The 16805-nt window shown below is 47.1% G+C and overlaps 1 protein-coding gene across 2 annotated transcripts in view; it reads right to left on the bottom strand.

The window, feature by feature from the left end:
• Rnf43 (ring finger protein 43) overlaps positions 1-16805 on the bottom strand; it is an 81187-nt gene that overhangs the window by 6442 nt on the left and 57940 nt on the right. For both annotated transcript variants that reach the window (XM_048365248.1, XM_048365249.1), the window contains 6 exons: positions 14454-14576; positions 5262-5336; positions 5031-5162; positions 4016-4120; positions 2333-2494; positions 567-669 (listed from right to left, as the gene is read on the bottom strand). In XM_048365248.1, coding sequence (XP_048221205.1) covers positions 567-669; positions 2333-2494; positions 4016-4120; positions 5031-5162; positions 5262-5336; positions 14454-14576 — 700 coding nt within the window. The remainder of the gene's footprint in view (positions 1-566; positions 670-2332; positions 2495-4015; positions 4121-5030; positions 5163-5261; positions 5337-14453; positions 14577-16805) is intronic.

The following is a 16805-nucleotide window of genomic DNA, read 5'->3' as shown; positions in this document are numbered from 1 at the left end:
CTGAAAATAAGGATTTTTGTTTTGTTTTTGATGTACTGCGATTTGATCTCAGGGCCTTGTGCTTGAAAGGCAGATCGCTACCATTTGAGCCCCTTTTTGGAGGGTTGGTTATAGAAAATAACCAGCCTTGCTTTTTATGCCCTGGCAAACCTGAACAGGGACCTTCTCATTTGTCTTCCCTCTGTCATTGGGATGACAGGCATATGCCACCTCGCCCAGCCATTAGGCTTCCCCTGTCATTTGGGATGACAAGGGTACACGGTACCCTCTAGCCATTGGTTGAGATGGAGTTTCTAATCCTTTTTCTGCTCATGAGCCACCCTCTTGCCTATCTTTACCTCCCTTTACTTTACAAGTAGCTAGGATCACAAGTCTGAGCCACGGTTCAATAAAGGCAATAAAGATTTCTTATGGTGTGAATATTCGTCTCCTGCAGACAAAATGTTCTTGTGCAGTGCAGATGAAATAACTTTGGTGGTAGCTCCTTCTCAGCTTCCCCGCAGGGAAACAGCCATGCTGTAGACCTGTCTGTCTGCACACAGGGGAGGTCTAGGCTCATCTCCTACCTATAATGTTGAACATGCAGAGGGGACAGGTCCGATGCTGATGTAGCCAGGGGTCCACACAGGTACGATGGAATTCATGAAGGCAGGAAATGACCCGGAGCTCCTGGAAAAGACAAAGGTGTCCAAACCAAAGATTTCAGGAATATCCCTTTGGTCTTTTCTTTTTGTATCTACCTCCTTATAAAAGACTTCACAAGAGAGTAACAAAAGTATGGACTTTGGCATGAAGATTTGAATTTTGCCATGCAGCTGCATGACTTTGGACATAGATTTGTGTGTGTGTGTGGTACTGGACTTTGAACTCAGGGCCTTGAGCTTGCTAGGTGGGCAACCTACTACTTGAACCATGCCTCCAGCCATTTTTGCTCTGATTACTTTCTTCCTTTCTTTTTTATTGTTATTATTAAGGAGTTATATGAAGAAGTTATGATTCTGTAAGTCAGGAAATGAGTACAATGCTTCTTGGACAATGTCACCTCTACCTTTGCTCTGATTACTTTTGAGTTTTTGTTTTGTTTTGTTTTGTTTTTGTGGTTGTGGGACTTGAAATTGGGGTCTGGGTGCTGTCCTTGGGCTCTTTTGCTTAAGGCTAGCACTTTATGACTTCGAGCCACTCTATGACTTCCAGCTTTCTGGTGGTTAATTGGAGATAAAAATCTCATGGACTCTTCCTGCTTGGGCTGGCTTTGAACCTCAATACTCAGATCATAGACTCCTGAGTAGCTAGGATTACAAAGGCATGAAACACCAGCATCCAGCTTGAGGTAGGATTGTGCAATCCTCCTATTTATACTAAATGCTGTAGCTGGCATGTCAGGCATGTACTACTTTGTCTGGCTATTGGTTGACATAGGATTTTTTTTTATTTCGGTTGTGGGCTTGAACTCAGAGCCTAGGCACTGTTCCCGAACCTCTATGTGCTCAAGGCTAGCACTCTGCCACTTGAGCCACAGTGCCACTTCTGGCCTTTCCTGTATATGTGGTACTGAGAAATCGAACCCAGGGCTTCATGCATGCTAGGCAAGCACTCTACCACTAAGCCACATTCCCAGTCCTGGAAAATTTCTTTCTTTTTTTTTTTTTTTTGCCAGTCCTGGGGCTAGAACTCAGGGCCTGAGCACTGTCCTTGACCTTCCTTTGCTTAAGGCTAGTACTCTACCACTTGAGCCACAGCACCACTTCTGGCTTTTCCTGTCTATGTGGTACTGAGGAATCAAACTCAGGGCTTCATGCATGCTACTCTACCACTAAGCTACATTTCCAGCCCCTGGAAATTTTCTTTCTGTTTTTTTTTTGTGTGTGTTGTTTTTTGCCAGTCCTGGGCCTTGGACTCAGGGCCTGAGCACTGTCCCTGGCTTCTTTTTGCTCAAGGCTGGCACTCTACCTCTTGAGCCACAGTGCCACTTCTGGCCATTTTCTATATATGTGGTGCTGAGGAATTGAACCCAGGGCTTCACGTATACGAGGTGAACACTTTTCCACTAGGCCATATTCCCAGCCCTGGAAAATTTCTTAATAGACAGTTTCTATTCTAAACTAATCTACCCTTACCCTCATTGCCCTGAGACTAAAGCAAGCTAATGAATCTGAGTACTGTGGCCTGGCACATAGTTCCCTCTCAACAGGTCAGAAAAGTGAGCAAGCCTCAGGGAGATATTCTGCCAGGACTCACAGGACAGATGTAGCCAGCCCCAGGTACCCAACTGCACACCAGCTCCCATCTCCCTTCCTGGCCCATTTATGGAGGTAAGCCTTTCCTGCCTTACCTGCCCCTCAGAGAATTCCTCCAGGCAGATGGCACACATGGGGGCGGAGCTGCAGCTACTGACTGAGTCTGTCTGCTCAGCCCGAGCCCTTCTGCAGCTGGCCCGGTACCTCCTGGTGGCCAGCTGGCTGATGGCCCAGGCTGTTCGCTGCTGAAGAGGGTCCTGGGAAGAGGAGTGCAATTCAGAAATGGTGCAAGGACTCCTTACCCCTCATCTCTCACTCCTGGGCCTGAGCCTGGGACTCAATTCCCAGTCACTCAGTTAGATCACATGATCAATGGACTGTGTATACAGGTTCAGTCTTTCAGAGCTCAGGCCTGGCTGTGATCTCCCAGCCCCACTCCCTTGCTCATTCAGTCCATTAAGCCCTTCTTCCTTCGATGATCCATCTGTTGTTGTTCCATACTTCAGCTTGGTATCCAAGAGTCATGTCAAATTTTAACATGTCCCCAAACTGGACTTCTGACCCCGTTAACTACCTCCAACCATACACCTGTCTTCCCTGGCTGCTGAGTGACAATTTTATTCTTCTAATTGCTAAGGCCCAAAATCTTGGTGCCATGTTTGACTCTCCTCTCTTATATCCCTCAATCAATGTATTAGTAAATCTATCCTCTTTGCCTTCAAAATACATCAAGTAACTACTGATCACATCCACTGCTACCTTTCTAGCCCAAATGACTACTACCAATCTTCTGGGTTCCTGAAACACCCCTGAGCTGGTTCCTGGCTTTGCAGCCTCACTTCCCTGCAGTCTCGTTCTCTTCACAGTGGTGATGTGATCATGTTAAGGCTTAAGTAAGATCATGGCACTCCTTCTACTCAAAATCCTCCACTGGCTCCCATTTCACCCAGCATGTCGTCACCTGATGACAGCCTGCACAATGCAGTACAGTCACCTTCTTGCCTGGGCTGGCTTTGAACATTGATCCTCAGATCTCAACCTCCTAAGTAGCTAAAATTACAGGTGTGAGCCACGGGCTCCATTAACCCCATCTCCCTTACATTTCCTCTCTCCTTTGCTATTTTACGCTGTACATACTACCACCAAAAAATTATATGTTTACTTCTGGTTTTGTTTATTGTCCATTCATTATACAATAGAACACTAAAATGGAAACTCTTGATGGTAGGGGATTTTTTTTATTATTATTTAATTAAATTAATTAATTAATTAATTTTTGTCTGTTGTGGGGCTTGAACTCTGGGTCTGGGCACTATCCCTGAGCTCTTCAGCTCAAGGCTAGTGCTCTACCACTTGAGCCACAGTGCCACTTCTGGTTTTCTGGTGGTTAATTGGAGATAAGAGTCTCATAGACTTTCCTGCCTGGGCTGGCTTTGAACCTTGATCCTCAGATCTCAGCCTCCTGAGTAGCTAGAACTACAGGTGTGAGCCACTGGCACTCAGAGGGTTATTATTATTTTTTTTTAACTTTTGATTGTTATGCTGTTCCCAGCACCCACACAGTGTCTGACATGCTCGGCATGTCTGTTGAACATGAACGAATGAATGAGCAATGTGGGGAGAGGGGCTGCCAGAGATCAACACATAGAGCAGCTAGAGTGTTTCAATGTAGATTGTTTCATGGACATAAAGGCACCTGCCTTCCTCACTTTCTCATGCTTTCCTGCCCCCTCCCCATCCATACCCGCACCCACCTCTGCCAGGGAGCCACTCCTTACCGGCCTGCTACGGCGGGGGCGGCACCTGATCCGCAGCACTGAAGCCAGGATGATCACAAAGATGGTGCCCACCACTGTCAGGAGTATCCACACATCATAATCTGGCTAGAGGGGTGCAGGTGAGAGGGACAGGGTTATACTTCTGGAAGGAATGACGTCAACTTGAGAGGAAACAGGAGCAAAAAGACAGAGGGTGGGGAGCTCCACTAAGTCTCCCACCTGAGGGATGATGAGGCAAGGCTGATCCCAAAAGTGGGACAAGGAGGTTTCGCCTTGCCAAGTGGCTGTCATGGAGAGTGTTCTCCCTATCTGGAAACACATTCATTTAGGGGAAAGGGTCCTGAGGCTGTCCTGGGGCTTGAATTCAGGGCCTTGGCCCTGTCCCTGAGCTTCTTTCATTTAAGGCTAATGCTCTACCACTTGAGCCACAGCGCCATGTCTAGCTTTTCCTGTTTATGTGGTACTGAAGAACCGAACCCAGGGCTTCATGCATGCTAGGCAAGTACTCTACCACTAAGCCACATTCCCAGCCTCTAACTCTGGCTTTTTAGTAGTTTATTGGAGGTAAAAGTTTCATCAACTTTCCTGTTTGGGCTGTATTCAGATAGTAATCCTCAAATTTTAGTTTCCTGAGTAGCTAGGATTACTGGTGCCCAGCATTTTTCTTTTCCTTTCTTTCTTTCTTTTTGGTACCAGTATTGGGGCCTGAAGTCAGGGCCAGGGCACTATCTCTTTAGCTTTTTCACTCAAGGCTAGTACTCTACCAATTGAGCCACAGCTCCACTTCTAGCTTGTTAGTGCTTATGGGATGGCTTTGAACTGTGATCCTCAGATCTCAGCCTACTGAGTAGCTAGGATTACAGGTGTGAGCCACCAGCGCCTGCCTTAGAGGGTTTCTTTTGGTCTCGGGAGTCTGAGGACTTTCAATAGAAGTTGCTACAAAACAAAGTAGAGGAAAGAGTAAATGCTGGAGCAAGGCTGAGGGTGTGTGTGTTGGTGGGGGGAGTATGTTTACCCAGGCCGGAGGCTCCTTCAGTTCAATCCTCACATGGGCCTTCCGGTTCTTGTACACGAACTCCATCAGCTTCTCAGCATCATTACCCCAGATCAGCACCACTGGCCAGGTCAGCCCCAGGGGCTGTTGCAACTGCAGAGGAGAAAGTGCCACCAGTGCCTTTGTGGTTTCTCTGACCCCTGGAACTCTGCCTTCTTCCATTCAACCCCCATCCTAGATGCCCCTGGGTACCTGCTCAGCGGCAGCTCGATCCTCAGTGATGTCAAAGAGGACGGCACTGGCTCCTCGCTCACCCGCCATCCGGGCCTGTGGAGACAAGCAAAAGATTTGGCTGGAGTCACATAAGGATACGGTCCGCCTATGGCCGGGGCTTAACCCCTCACTTGCACATCCTTTCCTAGTGTTTGCACACCCTGCAGCTCCTCACGCTCACAGATAGGTGTGCAGGGAGTGAGACACCACTGCCTGCCCTGCCCCAGAGCTCATCTAGGACCACTTCCTTCAAAGGACAACATGCAGGCTTTCCTTTTGTAACTAAACAACCCCATACCCAGGCTTTACTTTGAACCAGCCAGGTGGCGCTTCTGGCTTTAGGGCTAAACATAAATAGGCCACAGCTCAGGTGGCCTGAGCCCGATAGCAGGGTGTGATCAGTACCCAATGAAAGGAGAACATAGGAAGCCAGGAGCTCAGAGGGAAGAACTCCTGAACAGAGCCCATTCTTGCTTCACAAGAGGGGCTCATGAGAAGTCCCCCACGGGTCACCCTCCATGGCAAAGCTCCAAGCACTCTCCCTGATACTCTAGCTCCCAGCTCCCAGTGTCTCTCTCTCTCTCTCTTTCTTTCTTTCTCTCTCTCTTTCTTTCCTTCTTTCTCTCTTTCTTTCTTTCTTTTTTTCTTTTCTTTTCTTTTTTTTCCAGTCTTGGGCCTTAGACTCAGGGCCTGAGCACTGTCCCTGGCTTCTTTTTGCTCAAGGCTAGCACTCTGCCACTTGAGCCACAGCACCACTTCTGGCCGTTTTCTATATATGTGGTGCTGGGGAATTGAACCCAGGGCTTCATGTATATGAGGCAAGCACTCTTGCCACTAGGCCATATTCCCAGTCTTTCTTTCTTTCTTTCTTTCTTTCTTTCTTTCTTTCTTTCTTTCTTTCTTTCTTTCTTTCTTTCTTTCTTTCTTTCTTTCTTTCTTTCTTTCTTCTTTCTCTCTCTCTTTTTTCCAGTCCTGGGGCTTGAACTCAGGGCCTGGGCACTGTCCCTGAGCTTCTTTTGCTCATAGCTAGCACTCTACCACTTGAGCCACAGCATCACTTCTGCCTTTTTCTGTTTATGTGGATAATGAGAAATCGAACCCAGGGCTTCATGCATGCTAGGCAAGTGCTCTGCCATTAAGCCACATTCCCATCCCGCTCCCAGTGCTCTCTGGCTCCAATTCAAAGAGAAGTCCTTATCCAGGACCTTAATCCCCACCCTCTCCTTTAGGGTCTCTCCTCAAGGAGGGAAGGACTCACGTTGTGTTCCCACAAGGACACAATGGTGCACATTGACAGGGTCATGTTCACCAATGGCTCTAAGAACAGGCTTGGGGCAGCAGAATGTCAGATAGCAGAGGAGGCCAAAATAACAAGAAGCTGAGAATCTCTAGAATCTCAGAGACCTGTGTGTGGGGCCAGGGGAAGGGAGATAAGAGTTAAGGGTAGGGTGGAGACACAACGGCAACCAACGAACAGGCGCAGCGGCTGGGAGGCACAGCTGCTCAGAGGCACAGCAAAGGGTCAGTTAATGGCATCAGGCTGTGACTCCCCCCCCCCCCCCCCAGAGTCCATGCTGAGTGTCTGGCAGCCTTTTCCCAAAAGGCAGCGAAGGAGTTAACCAGTCTACAACGTCCTGGTGGCAGCTGAGGAGCCAGAGCTGGGACTTACTCATACTCTCAGCTCTTTGATCTCCGACTGCCTTCTCCAGGAGAGCCTGTCAGGGCAGGTCTCCTGCCATGGCAGACCTGGGAGCAACTCCTGGTTCCCTCCCTCCCCTCCCCCTGTTCCCCACCCCCCCAAGCAGCAGCAGGGCCCAAGAGGCCCCTCAGAACCAGCTCCCTGCAGGCAGTGGGAAGAGGCAATGAAGTGCTTATATGGAGTCCAATTTTGTTAAGGAGGAAAACTTTCCTCTTCTTTCTCCTAGAAGCTGGGTTGGCCATCTACAGGCACCAGCATGTGGGCCAGTCTCTGCTAACGGCCTCCCACTCTGAGGTCTTGGGAGGAAATTCTGAGGCTCCAGAAGGCATTGTTGTAGATATTGTGAAGTCACATCTTCTGTCTTCTTGCTTATCCTCTCTTAGCATGCCTATTCTATTTAGGCTCTTCCAAGCAGGAAGAAGTTTCTAGAGCCCTCCAAGTAAGAGGATGGGAACTGCCAAAGGAACCCTTAATAAGGGAACCTTACTTGTGATCCCATGGTCTAGGGGCTTGACAAGGAGTGGGACTACCCCTGTAGTCCCAAAAACTGAGATGGTTGGGGCCTCTGTTCTCCCATCCTCAGAACAAGATCTTGGGCCCAGCATGGCCTTGGAAGAACACAACATGAGGGAGGGCGAAAGACTCACATCTCTGGAGCTTTTCTCAACTTCTCCACGCCTCTGTCTTTGAAGAATTGAGTTGAGAACAGTAGAAAGCAATTACTGTGACGTTCAAACACCCCAGCCCATTACAGTCCATAATTACAAAGTTGTAAAAATGATCAAAGAGCCCAGAGACTTGGCCAAAAGGAGAAAACAAACAGGACTTTCAGGCAGTGAGTCTCTGTGTCCAGAGTTCTAGGAATAGAAAACAAGATTTGAGAATAGAAGGCAACTTAACCTGGGGCCCCTGGGGACTCCTGTCCACTTGCACCCAAGAGAACAGGGGATAGACAGAAGAAAAAAAGGGGGGGGGGTGGCTTCTTAGTGCACTGGAATCTGGAAGAGAGAGGAAGGACAGGCCCTTAGAACTGGAGGACTGAGCTTTCAAAAGACAACCAAAGCCAGCTCCTGGTGGCTCATGCCTGTAATTCTAGATACTCAGGAGGCTGAGATCTGAGGATGGAGGTTCAAAGCCTGCCCAGGCAGGAAAGTCCATGAGACTCTTTATCTCCAATCAACCACCAGAAAACCAGAAGTGGTGCTGTGGCTCAAAGTGATAGAGCGCTAGACTTGAGTGAAAGACCTGTCCAGTGCCCAGAGTTCAAGCCCCATGACTCGACTCCCCTCCCCCCAAAAGAGATAACCCAGAGTCCTTTTGGGATATTTCAGACTTCTCCAGCCCCTGGGGCAGCAAGCAAGGCTGCACAGCCTCTGGCACCCAGAGCTATGCAACAAGCAGGAAAGTGAGCTAAAATCCTGCCTCTTGTTCCATCGATCAGCTTTTGTAATTCTTTGGTCCTTAGATTTTCCTTTCTAGACTGCAGTGGCAGTCTCTGTACGTATCCAGCTCACCTTAAACCAGTGAGTAAGCACCTACCATTCACAGGGCACTAATCCAGGGAAGGCCAGGCCCTTCAGAACAGCTCAGAATCTAGTGAGAGAGATAAAGCCTCTATGTACATAATATTATAATGCTGGATAATAGCCTAGATCACAAATGAAAGGAATTGGCCAGTAGTCCAATCTTTTATTTCCCCCTACTTCAGAAAGCCTTTCTCCTATCCACATCCTCCCCTCCTCAATCTGACACAAATATTGAGTATACGAAACAAATGTGAGGCTGCTCACGTCGAGGTAGGGAGGCAGCAGGAAGGACCCTTGTCCTCTATGCCATCTCTGGCACCTCCATGGAACTTAGCCTTAGCAGCCTATGGTGTTGAAAGAATGGACACAGATTCTACCCACTGGAGGTGTGCTAGAGAGAAGGATTTTGCCCCCTAAGGGGCTGGCCACACAGTGCTAGGCAGGAAAGATTCAATAGGAGAGGTGGGAGACCTCTGGGCTTAGAGTGAGGGTAGGAGGTAGAAGAAGGGACAGAAATGCCATTGAGATCCACCTTGTCCAGAATCCCCAGGCTTGAGTCCCTGGCTCTACTACCAATACCCGTCAGGCTGAGAGTAAGACATGCAACTGCTCCGTCCTTCAGTGTCTCTTTTGGTAAGCTGGGATAATATGTAGGACCTATTTCCTAATATTGTTATAAGGGCTAGGAATGTAGCTTAGTAGTGGAGTGCTTGCCTAGCATGTATGAAGCCCTGGGTTTGATTCCTCAGTACCATATAATCAGAAAAAGCTAGAAGTGATGCAGTGGCTCAAGTGGTAGAGTGCTAGCTTTGAGCAAAAGAAACTCAGGGACAGTGCTCAGGCCCTGAGTTCAGTCCCCAGGAGCCAGGAAAAAAAAAAAAACTGTTGTAAGGACTACATAAATTAATCCATATAAAACACTTATAATTGTGCCTGGCATATAGGATATATTAGCTATTATTATATCAACTATTACCACATGCTTTGCATACATGAGTTCATTTATTAATACTCCACAGGAAAGTTAACAGTCCCATTTAGAGTTGAGGAAACCGGGCTGGTAATATGGTCTAGTGGCAAGAGTGCTTGCCTCGAATACATGAAGCCCTGGGTTCAATTCCTCAGCACCACATATACAGAAAATGGCCAGAAGTGGTGCTGTGGCTCAAGTGGCAGAGTGCTAGCCTTGAGCAAAAAGAAGCCAGGGACAGTGCTCAGGCCCTGAGTCCAAGGCCCAGGACTGGCAATAAATAAATAAATAAATAAATAAACAAACAAATAAATAAATAAATAGAGTTGAGGAAACCAAGACCTAGAGACACAGAATAACTTTCCCAACTGGTAAATATTGTAAGTAGGTCTCCATTCGGGCTTTTAAAACCACCGAGTAGTAGATACCTTGGTAAGAGATGCAGGACTTGTGCCCACCTGAGTCTTTGCAGCTATTATAACTCTTGCCACTGCCCTATTCCAAGCAGGTGCTGATAAGGACCTGCCTTTTCAGTAGGATGGATGTGGAGATGTTAATGAAGAAACAAAAACCAATTTGGGGGGCTGGGAATATGGCCTAGTGGCAAGAGTGCTTGCCTCATATACATAAAACCCTGGGTTCGATTCCTTGGCACCATATGTATAGAAAATGGCCAGAAGTGGCGCTGTGGCTCAAGTGGCAGAGTGCTAGCCTTAAGCAAAAAGAAGCCAGAGAGAGCGCTCAGGTCCTGAGTTCAAGGCCCAGGGCTGGCAAAAACAAAACAACAATTTAGGCAACTGGGCAGGAGTGATGAGAAGAGAGGATAATTCCAGAATTATGGTGAAGCTTTCCAAGACAAACAAGAGAGATAACCCCTAGGGAAAAAAATTAAAACTAACCTGGTATCCCATAAAAGCATAGGATAGTTGATGAGAATACAGTTCAGTGGTGGAGTGGATGCCTAGCATACACAAGGCTCTGAGCTCAATCCCCAGTGCCTCCTTTATGCCCGCCAAATCTCATATGCATACATAAAATGTGATAATGTCTATTATGACAGAGTACTAATCACAATAATTTATTGAATGATTACTATGTACTTAGAATAGGAGCTTCCATCTGTAATATTTCATTAAATACTCATGAGTATTTGTGTATAAGTCCTATTATTCTCCCCATCCTTCTTTGTTTGTGGGCTTGGTCCTGGGGTTTGAACTCAGGGCTTGGGTGCTGTCTCCAAGCATTTTTTTCCTCAAAGCTAGTGCTCTGTCCCTTGAGTCACAACTCCACTTCCAGGTTTTGTTGGAGACGAGAGTCTCGCGGTCCTATGCTGGATTCAAACCTTGATCCTCAGACCTCAGCCTCCTAAGTAACTAGGATTATTGGTGTGAGCCACCCATGCCTGGCCCAGGAGACTCATCCTTCAATTTTTTTTCAAACAAACAAACAAACAAACAAAAACCCAAACAACCCACGAAAGCTGGAATGGAAGCATGGCTCGAATAGTAGAGCACTTGCTAGGAGCAAAAAATCCAACCAGTATACACACACACACACCACATATATACCACATTTTTGTGTACAATTCATTTTCCTATGAGATAATTTGCATTAACAATTTGAAGTTAGAGAATTCCAGAAGCCAAAAGCAAAACATTTTAGTACTTCAGTCAAGCCTAAGGGACTTGCAAAATACTCAAAGTAGGTTAAAGACCCACTGTCTCAGACCTCTGAGGCTTGGCTCAACCAGGGTGCCCCAAGAAGGAGCTACCCAGACAGGTCACAGGGTGAGACCTAAGGGAAACCCTGAACCTGACCAGACAGAAGCCACTGGTGAGCTTAAGGCTTGAGCAAGTCCCAGAGAGATGAAAAGAAGCCAGGTGTGATGGTTAAGCTTAAATGTCAATTTGATTAAATTGAACATCTAGAAGATTAGTAAAAGCACACCTTTTGGGTGTGTGTGTGAAGGTGCTTCCAGAGAGAGGATTAATGATGGGGGGAATGTGGGCAGCACCATCTCATAGGATGAGAGCCCAGATGAAATAGAAGGTGATAAAAGAGAAAGGCTGCTAGCAGAGACAGTCTCCCTCTACTTCCTGGTCATCTTCATATGAACTGCCCTGCTCTGCCCTGCCCTTTCCACCATGGTGTAGGGCTTCTCCACAGACCCAGAAACAGGGAATCCGTCTACAACAGACTGAAACCTCTGAAACTGTCAAGTCAAAATAAGTCTTGTCCAGGTATCAATGGCTCACAATTGTAATCCTATCTACTCAGGAGGCTGTGAGATTTGAGAATCGTAGTTGGAAGCCAGCCCAGGCAGGAAAGTCTGTGAGACTCTTATCTCCCATAAAGCCGGAAGTAGAGCCATAGCTCACATGGTAGAACACTAGCTTTGAGCAAAGGAAAAGCTCTTGGGAAACACTCAGGCCCTGAGCTCAAGCCCCAAGACCAGTTGAAAAAAAAATTTTTTTTGCCAGTCATGGAGCTTGAACTCTGGGCCTGAACACTGTCCTTGGCTCCTTTTTGCTCAAGGTTAGCACTCTACAACTTGAGCCACAGCACCACTTCTGGCTTTTTCCTATATACATGGTGCTGAGGAATCGAACCCAGGGCTTCATGTATATGAGGCCAGAACTGTACCACTAGGCCATATTTCTAGCCCCTGGTTGAAATTTTTTTTTTTTGGCCAGTCCTGGGCCTTGGACTCAGGGCCCGAGCACCGTCCCTGGCTTCTTCCCGCTCAAGGCTAGCACTCTGCCACTTGAGCCACAGCGCCGCTTCTGGCCGTTTTCTGTATATGTGGTGCTGGGGAATCGAACCTAGGGCCTCGTGTATCCGAGGCAGGCACTCTTGCCACTAGGCCATATCCCCAGACCCACTGGTTGAAATTTTTAAAAAAATTCCTTCCCTGAAGCTTTCTTGCCCCCCCCCCCCCGCCGCCCCCACTCCCTAGGTATTTTGTCGCAGAGACAAAAAGTCTGAGTCACAAACCAGGTAAGGTTCAAGTGCAGCGAGGAAACAAAGGCTGTGGTTATAAGGCAATTGCCAAGGCACTCCTTCTAACCCCCTAACTGTTTTTGGTTTTGTGTTTGTTTTGGCTTAGGAATCATTTGGCACTTGAAATACATTATTTTCATCCTTACAAAAATCCTGGGGATAAGCGATTAAAATCCCATTGTATGGCAATGGAAACAGAGGCCCAACAAGCACACCCAGGGCCCCGACCTTGTGTTCCTTTCTTCACAATGTCTACTCCCAACTCTCCTGCAGCAGACTGTCAGAGGATGAGGAGAAAGCCTCCTGTGGCCGCACCCTCCCAGCTTGCCAGTGTCCCATCTGTGAAACACATTCTGTGGCAAAAGAACAGCAGGAACTCTAGGTGACAGAATTTTAGTGTGTGTGTGTGTGTGTGTGTGTGTGTGTGTGTGTGTGTGTGTGTGTGTGTGTGTATCGGTCCTAGCTCTCAAACTCAGAGTCTGAGCACTTTTTGCTCAAGGTTAGTATACAATCACTTAAGCCACAGCTCTACTTCAAGCATTTTGCTGGTTAACTGGAGATAAGAGTCTCACAGACTATCCTGCCCAGGCTGACTGCAAACCATGATCCTCAGATCTCAGCCTCATGAGTAGCTAGGATGACAGGGATGAGCCACCAGTGCCTGTCAAAAATCTGGATTTTAGGGGTTGGGAATCTGGCCTAGTGGCAAGAGTGCTTGCCTCATATACATGAAGCCCTAGGTTCAATTCCTTAGCACCACATATATAGAAAAGGCCAGAAGTGGCACTGTGGCTCAAGTGGCAGAATGCTAGCCTTGAACAAAAAGAAGCCAGGGACAGTGCTCAGGCCTTGAGTTCAAGCCCCAGGACTGGCAAAAAAAATCTGGATTTTAATAGACCATATTCAAGTCTTTTTTCTCCCCCCCCCTTCCCGCCCACTCCCAGTATTGGGGTTTAAAATCAGGGCCCAGCACTTGCTAGTATTTTCAAAAAGTGTGTGTATGTATGTGTGTGTGTGTGTGTGTGTGTGTGTGTATGTGTGTGTGTACTAGGGCTTGAACTCAAGGCCTGGGTGCTGCCCCATAGCTTTTTTTCACTCTACAACTTGAGCCAAAGCTCTAATTCTAGCTTTATGCTGGTTAATTGGAAATAAGAGATTCACACCTTCCTGCATGATCCTCAGATCTCAGCCTCCTGCATAGCTAAAATTTTCAGTTGCTAGCATTTTTATTATTATTTTTAAATGTGGCAATTAATTTATTTGAAAAGGTTATTTACAATTAGCCTGAGCTAAATATAGCTCTGCAAACCAAAGCTAGCTTGCAGGCTAGCAGTTTGCAACATCAGAGGAAACACGTAAACTTTTTAAGGGTTGAGATAACAGCTTCTGTTTTGCTGTTCTTACAGAAGTCCTCTGTCAATGTTTCTCAGGATGGAAAAAAAAAAAAACCCTACTTTTTTTGGTCCATCATGGGGCTTGAACTTAAGGCCTGGATGCTGTCCCTGACGTTTTTTTGCTCAAGTCTAGTACTCTACCACTCTAAACTACAGCTCTATCTTTGTTTCCTGGTGGTTAAATGGAGGCAAGGGTCTCAAAGACTTTGTTGCCAGACTGTCTTTGAAGCATGATCCTCAGATCTCAGCCTCTTGAGCAGCTAGGATTACATGCGTGAGCCACCGACACCCCGCAGAAAAAAACTCATCTTTGCTTTGTTGCTGGCAAGGGAAAGGGGCTTGGCACCCCTCCGTGATGGAGAAAAAGGTGGTCAGGCTTATACTGGGATAAAAGCCATGAAGTTCTTCTGATGCTGGTTGATGAAGAAAGGAATTTCTACCTCTCTCTGACCTGTCAGGTTAGGAAAACCTGAAGGTACATCACTCTTAGAAGACAAGGAGCTAAAAGAGAACAAAGGCTTCTTATAGCCCCGAGCTGGGTATAGATCAAAGCATATGGAGGGGGATCAAGTATGGATCTACCTTGCTGGCCAATGACAGGCAGGGGCGAGGGGCCCGTCGAGGACTCTCCAGCTTGACGATGCTGATGAATCCAGGCTCCAGGTTGTCGTCATCACTGGCATTACACAGGTACAGAGGATGGGACTGCAGAGACAAAGACCCAGGTTAGGGAGTAGGCATGTACTGGGAGAACCAGGCATTTCTATGCCATTCTAGGTCAGCTTCAGGTAGATCTCTTAAGGTCTTAGTGCTTCCTAATAATCTAGTAATCACTAGTTTCCCCTTGGGGTTCTGGGGTCAAGGACATGAAGGGCTGAGGGCAAAGAAAGGGAGGGGGCCTAAATGACAAGCCTGTGGCAAAGTAACTCCAACAGCCTTCAAGCCCTACTTTTCCAAATGGACTGGAGGCAAGAGGCTCCTCTCCTGGCTCCTACCTTCTAATTTCCCCACAGACTCTCACCCCCCCCCCCGCCCCCGTGTTCTAACTCAATGCACCTTGCTTGTCTCACTGTGCCATAGTGGGATCAAGCAAGATGCTGACAGGGAGAAGAAACGATCTTGGGATAAAGTTTGGCTAAGACTGAAGCCTGGACCAGTACCATTCCTGTCCCTATGAATACGGCAGGTCCACATTCAGATTCCGTACCTCTAAACCCAGCTGGTGTTGAGCAACCACTAAGGGGGAAGTGGGTCATGTGCTACTGGAAATCTGAGGATCCCTTTGAAGGATGTAACTCTCCTCTCATGCAAGATTATTTTAAGGCCCATATGAGTCTAATTTTCAAATTTTAGAGCACTAAGAGAATAAAGAAGGATGTATTTGGTCGTGTGTATATGCCTATGGGCCAGGACTCCCATACCATAGATTCCCTCTTTAAAGGAGCTGCTGACATTTCCCTCCCAGCTCCCCAGGAGGCTGATATCTGAAGGGCTTCAAGAAAGAATGATCAGAGGAACCATGGAGAATTTTAAAATTTACTAAGATGATAATATCAATGATGGACAGAAAAGCACAGGCACGGCCACTTTCTTTTATTTTCTGTGTGTGTGTGTGTGTGTGTGTGTGTGTAAGACAGAGAGAGAGAGAGAGAGAGAGAGAGAGAGAGAGAGAGAGAGAGAGGAAAGAGTTACATAGTTACTTCCAGAATTTCAGGATTACTAGTCTGGTGGTGATAGGTGTTTATTTGGGGAGAAAGGTTATGTACTTCTGTCCTCAAAACAAAAGAAAAATGGCTGGCATAAAATTGAGATTGTTCTCACTTTAGTGACACTGTAGATACTGGCTCAACAAGCTGTATGAGTCTCTCCACCTGCCCATCCGCCCAACCATGTAGCCATTCATTTCTTAATTCTATCTACCCTGAAGGCTCCATGGCGCCAGACGCTGCCCAACACACTGAGGTGTCAATGTCGAATAAGTCCGGTTCCTCGCCTTAAAGAAGCTCAGAAGACAAGCAGGTGAACACCCTGTGCTGTTGTGTTTTGATGCTAGTTTGTTCAAGGGCCTATTATAGGACACCACAGGGAAATTCATCATCTATTTCATAGGGCAGAACAGAGAATTTATTGTAAGAGGTCACTTGATAATTTCCCTGTAGGGTGAATAGATGGTGTTTTTCACCTAGAGTGGACCAAGCAAAGGGAGTGGGAGTGGAAGGGTACATTCCTAGCTTAGGAAACCACCCGTGCCCATGTACCAGGTAGGGAGAGAGTGTAGGATGATAGGCTGCCATGAGAAGGGAGGGAGGAAATGAGGCTGGAGAGACCAGTATGCCAGGCCACACAGCCGGAAACAGGGGAAGAAGGATTACTCTGGTGACTACAGAGATATGTTGTGATAGGGAATCAGAAGTCAGCTGCTCCAACAGGCTCGCATTAGTCCTTCAGGAAGGACAAATGAGAGCCCCAAAGTCCACTGCTTGCTTCTCCCCTCCCCTTACAGGCCAGCTTCTCCATGATGACCCCAAGATGCCTTTCACTGACCAGAGGACCAAATGGGAAAGGTGGAGGTTACTTGGAAGAAGTGCAGTCTGTACAGAGGATGAACCCATATTTGCCCACCATTCCACACACCCCCAACGCCCCAGGTCTCAGCATTCACACAGTAGTGCTGTATTATGGGGTGCCTCTCATAAGAGGAAAGAGAAAAACAAGGTGTCAAGAGTCACCTGATTTGCCTGGTTCTGAACCAACAAATATGGAAGAAGGAAGGGAAGGAGATTAACTATTAGTAAATGTCTCTTGCATGCCAGAGCTTTGTGCCTCTCACTATGAGGTAGGTGTTAACATTTACCCATAAGAATGGAACTGTGAGGCTCGGGATCATCCAGGTCACAGGAGATTAGAATTTCATTCTGTCTGACTCGTTTCCTG

Source organism: Perognathus longimembris, chromosome 17, assembly GCF_023159225.1.
Source record: "Perognathus longimembris pacificus isolate PPM17 chromosome 17, ASM2315922v1, whole genome shotgun sequence".
Classification (NCBI taxonomy): domain Eukaryota; kingdom Metazoa; phylum Chordata; class Mammalia; order Rodentia; family Heteromyidae; genus Perognathus; species Perognathus longimembris.
The sequence above is the reverse complement of the archived record's forward strand: the minus strand, read 5'-3'. Positions and strand labels throughout refer to the sequence as shown.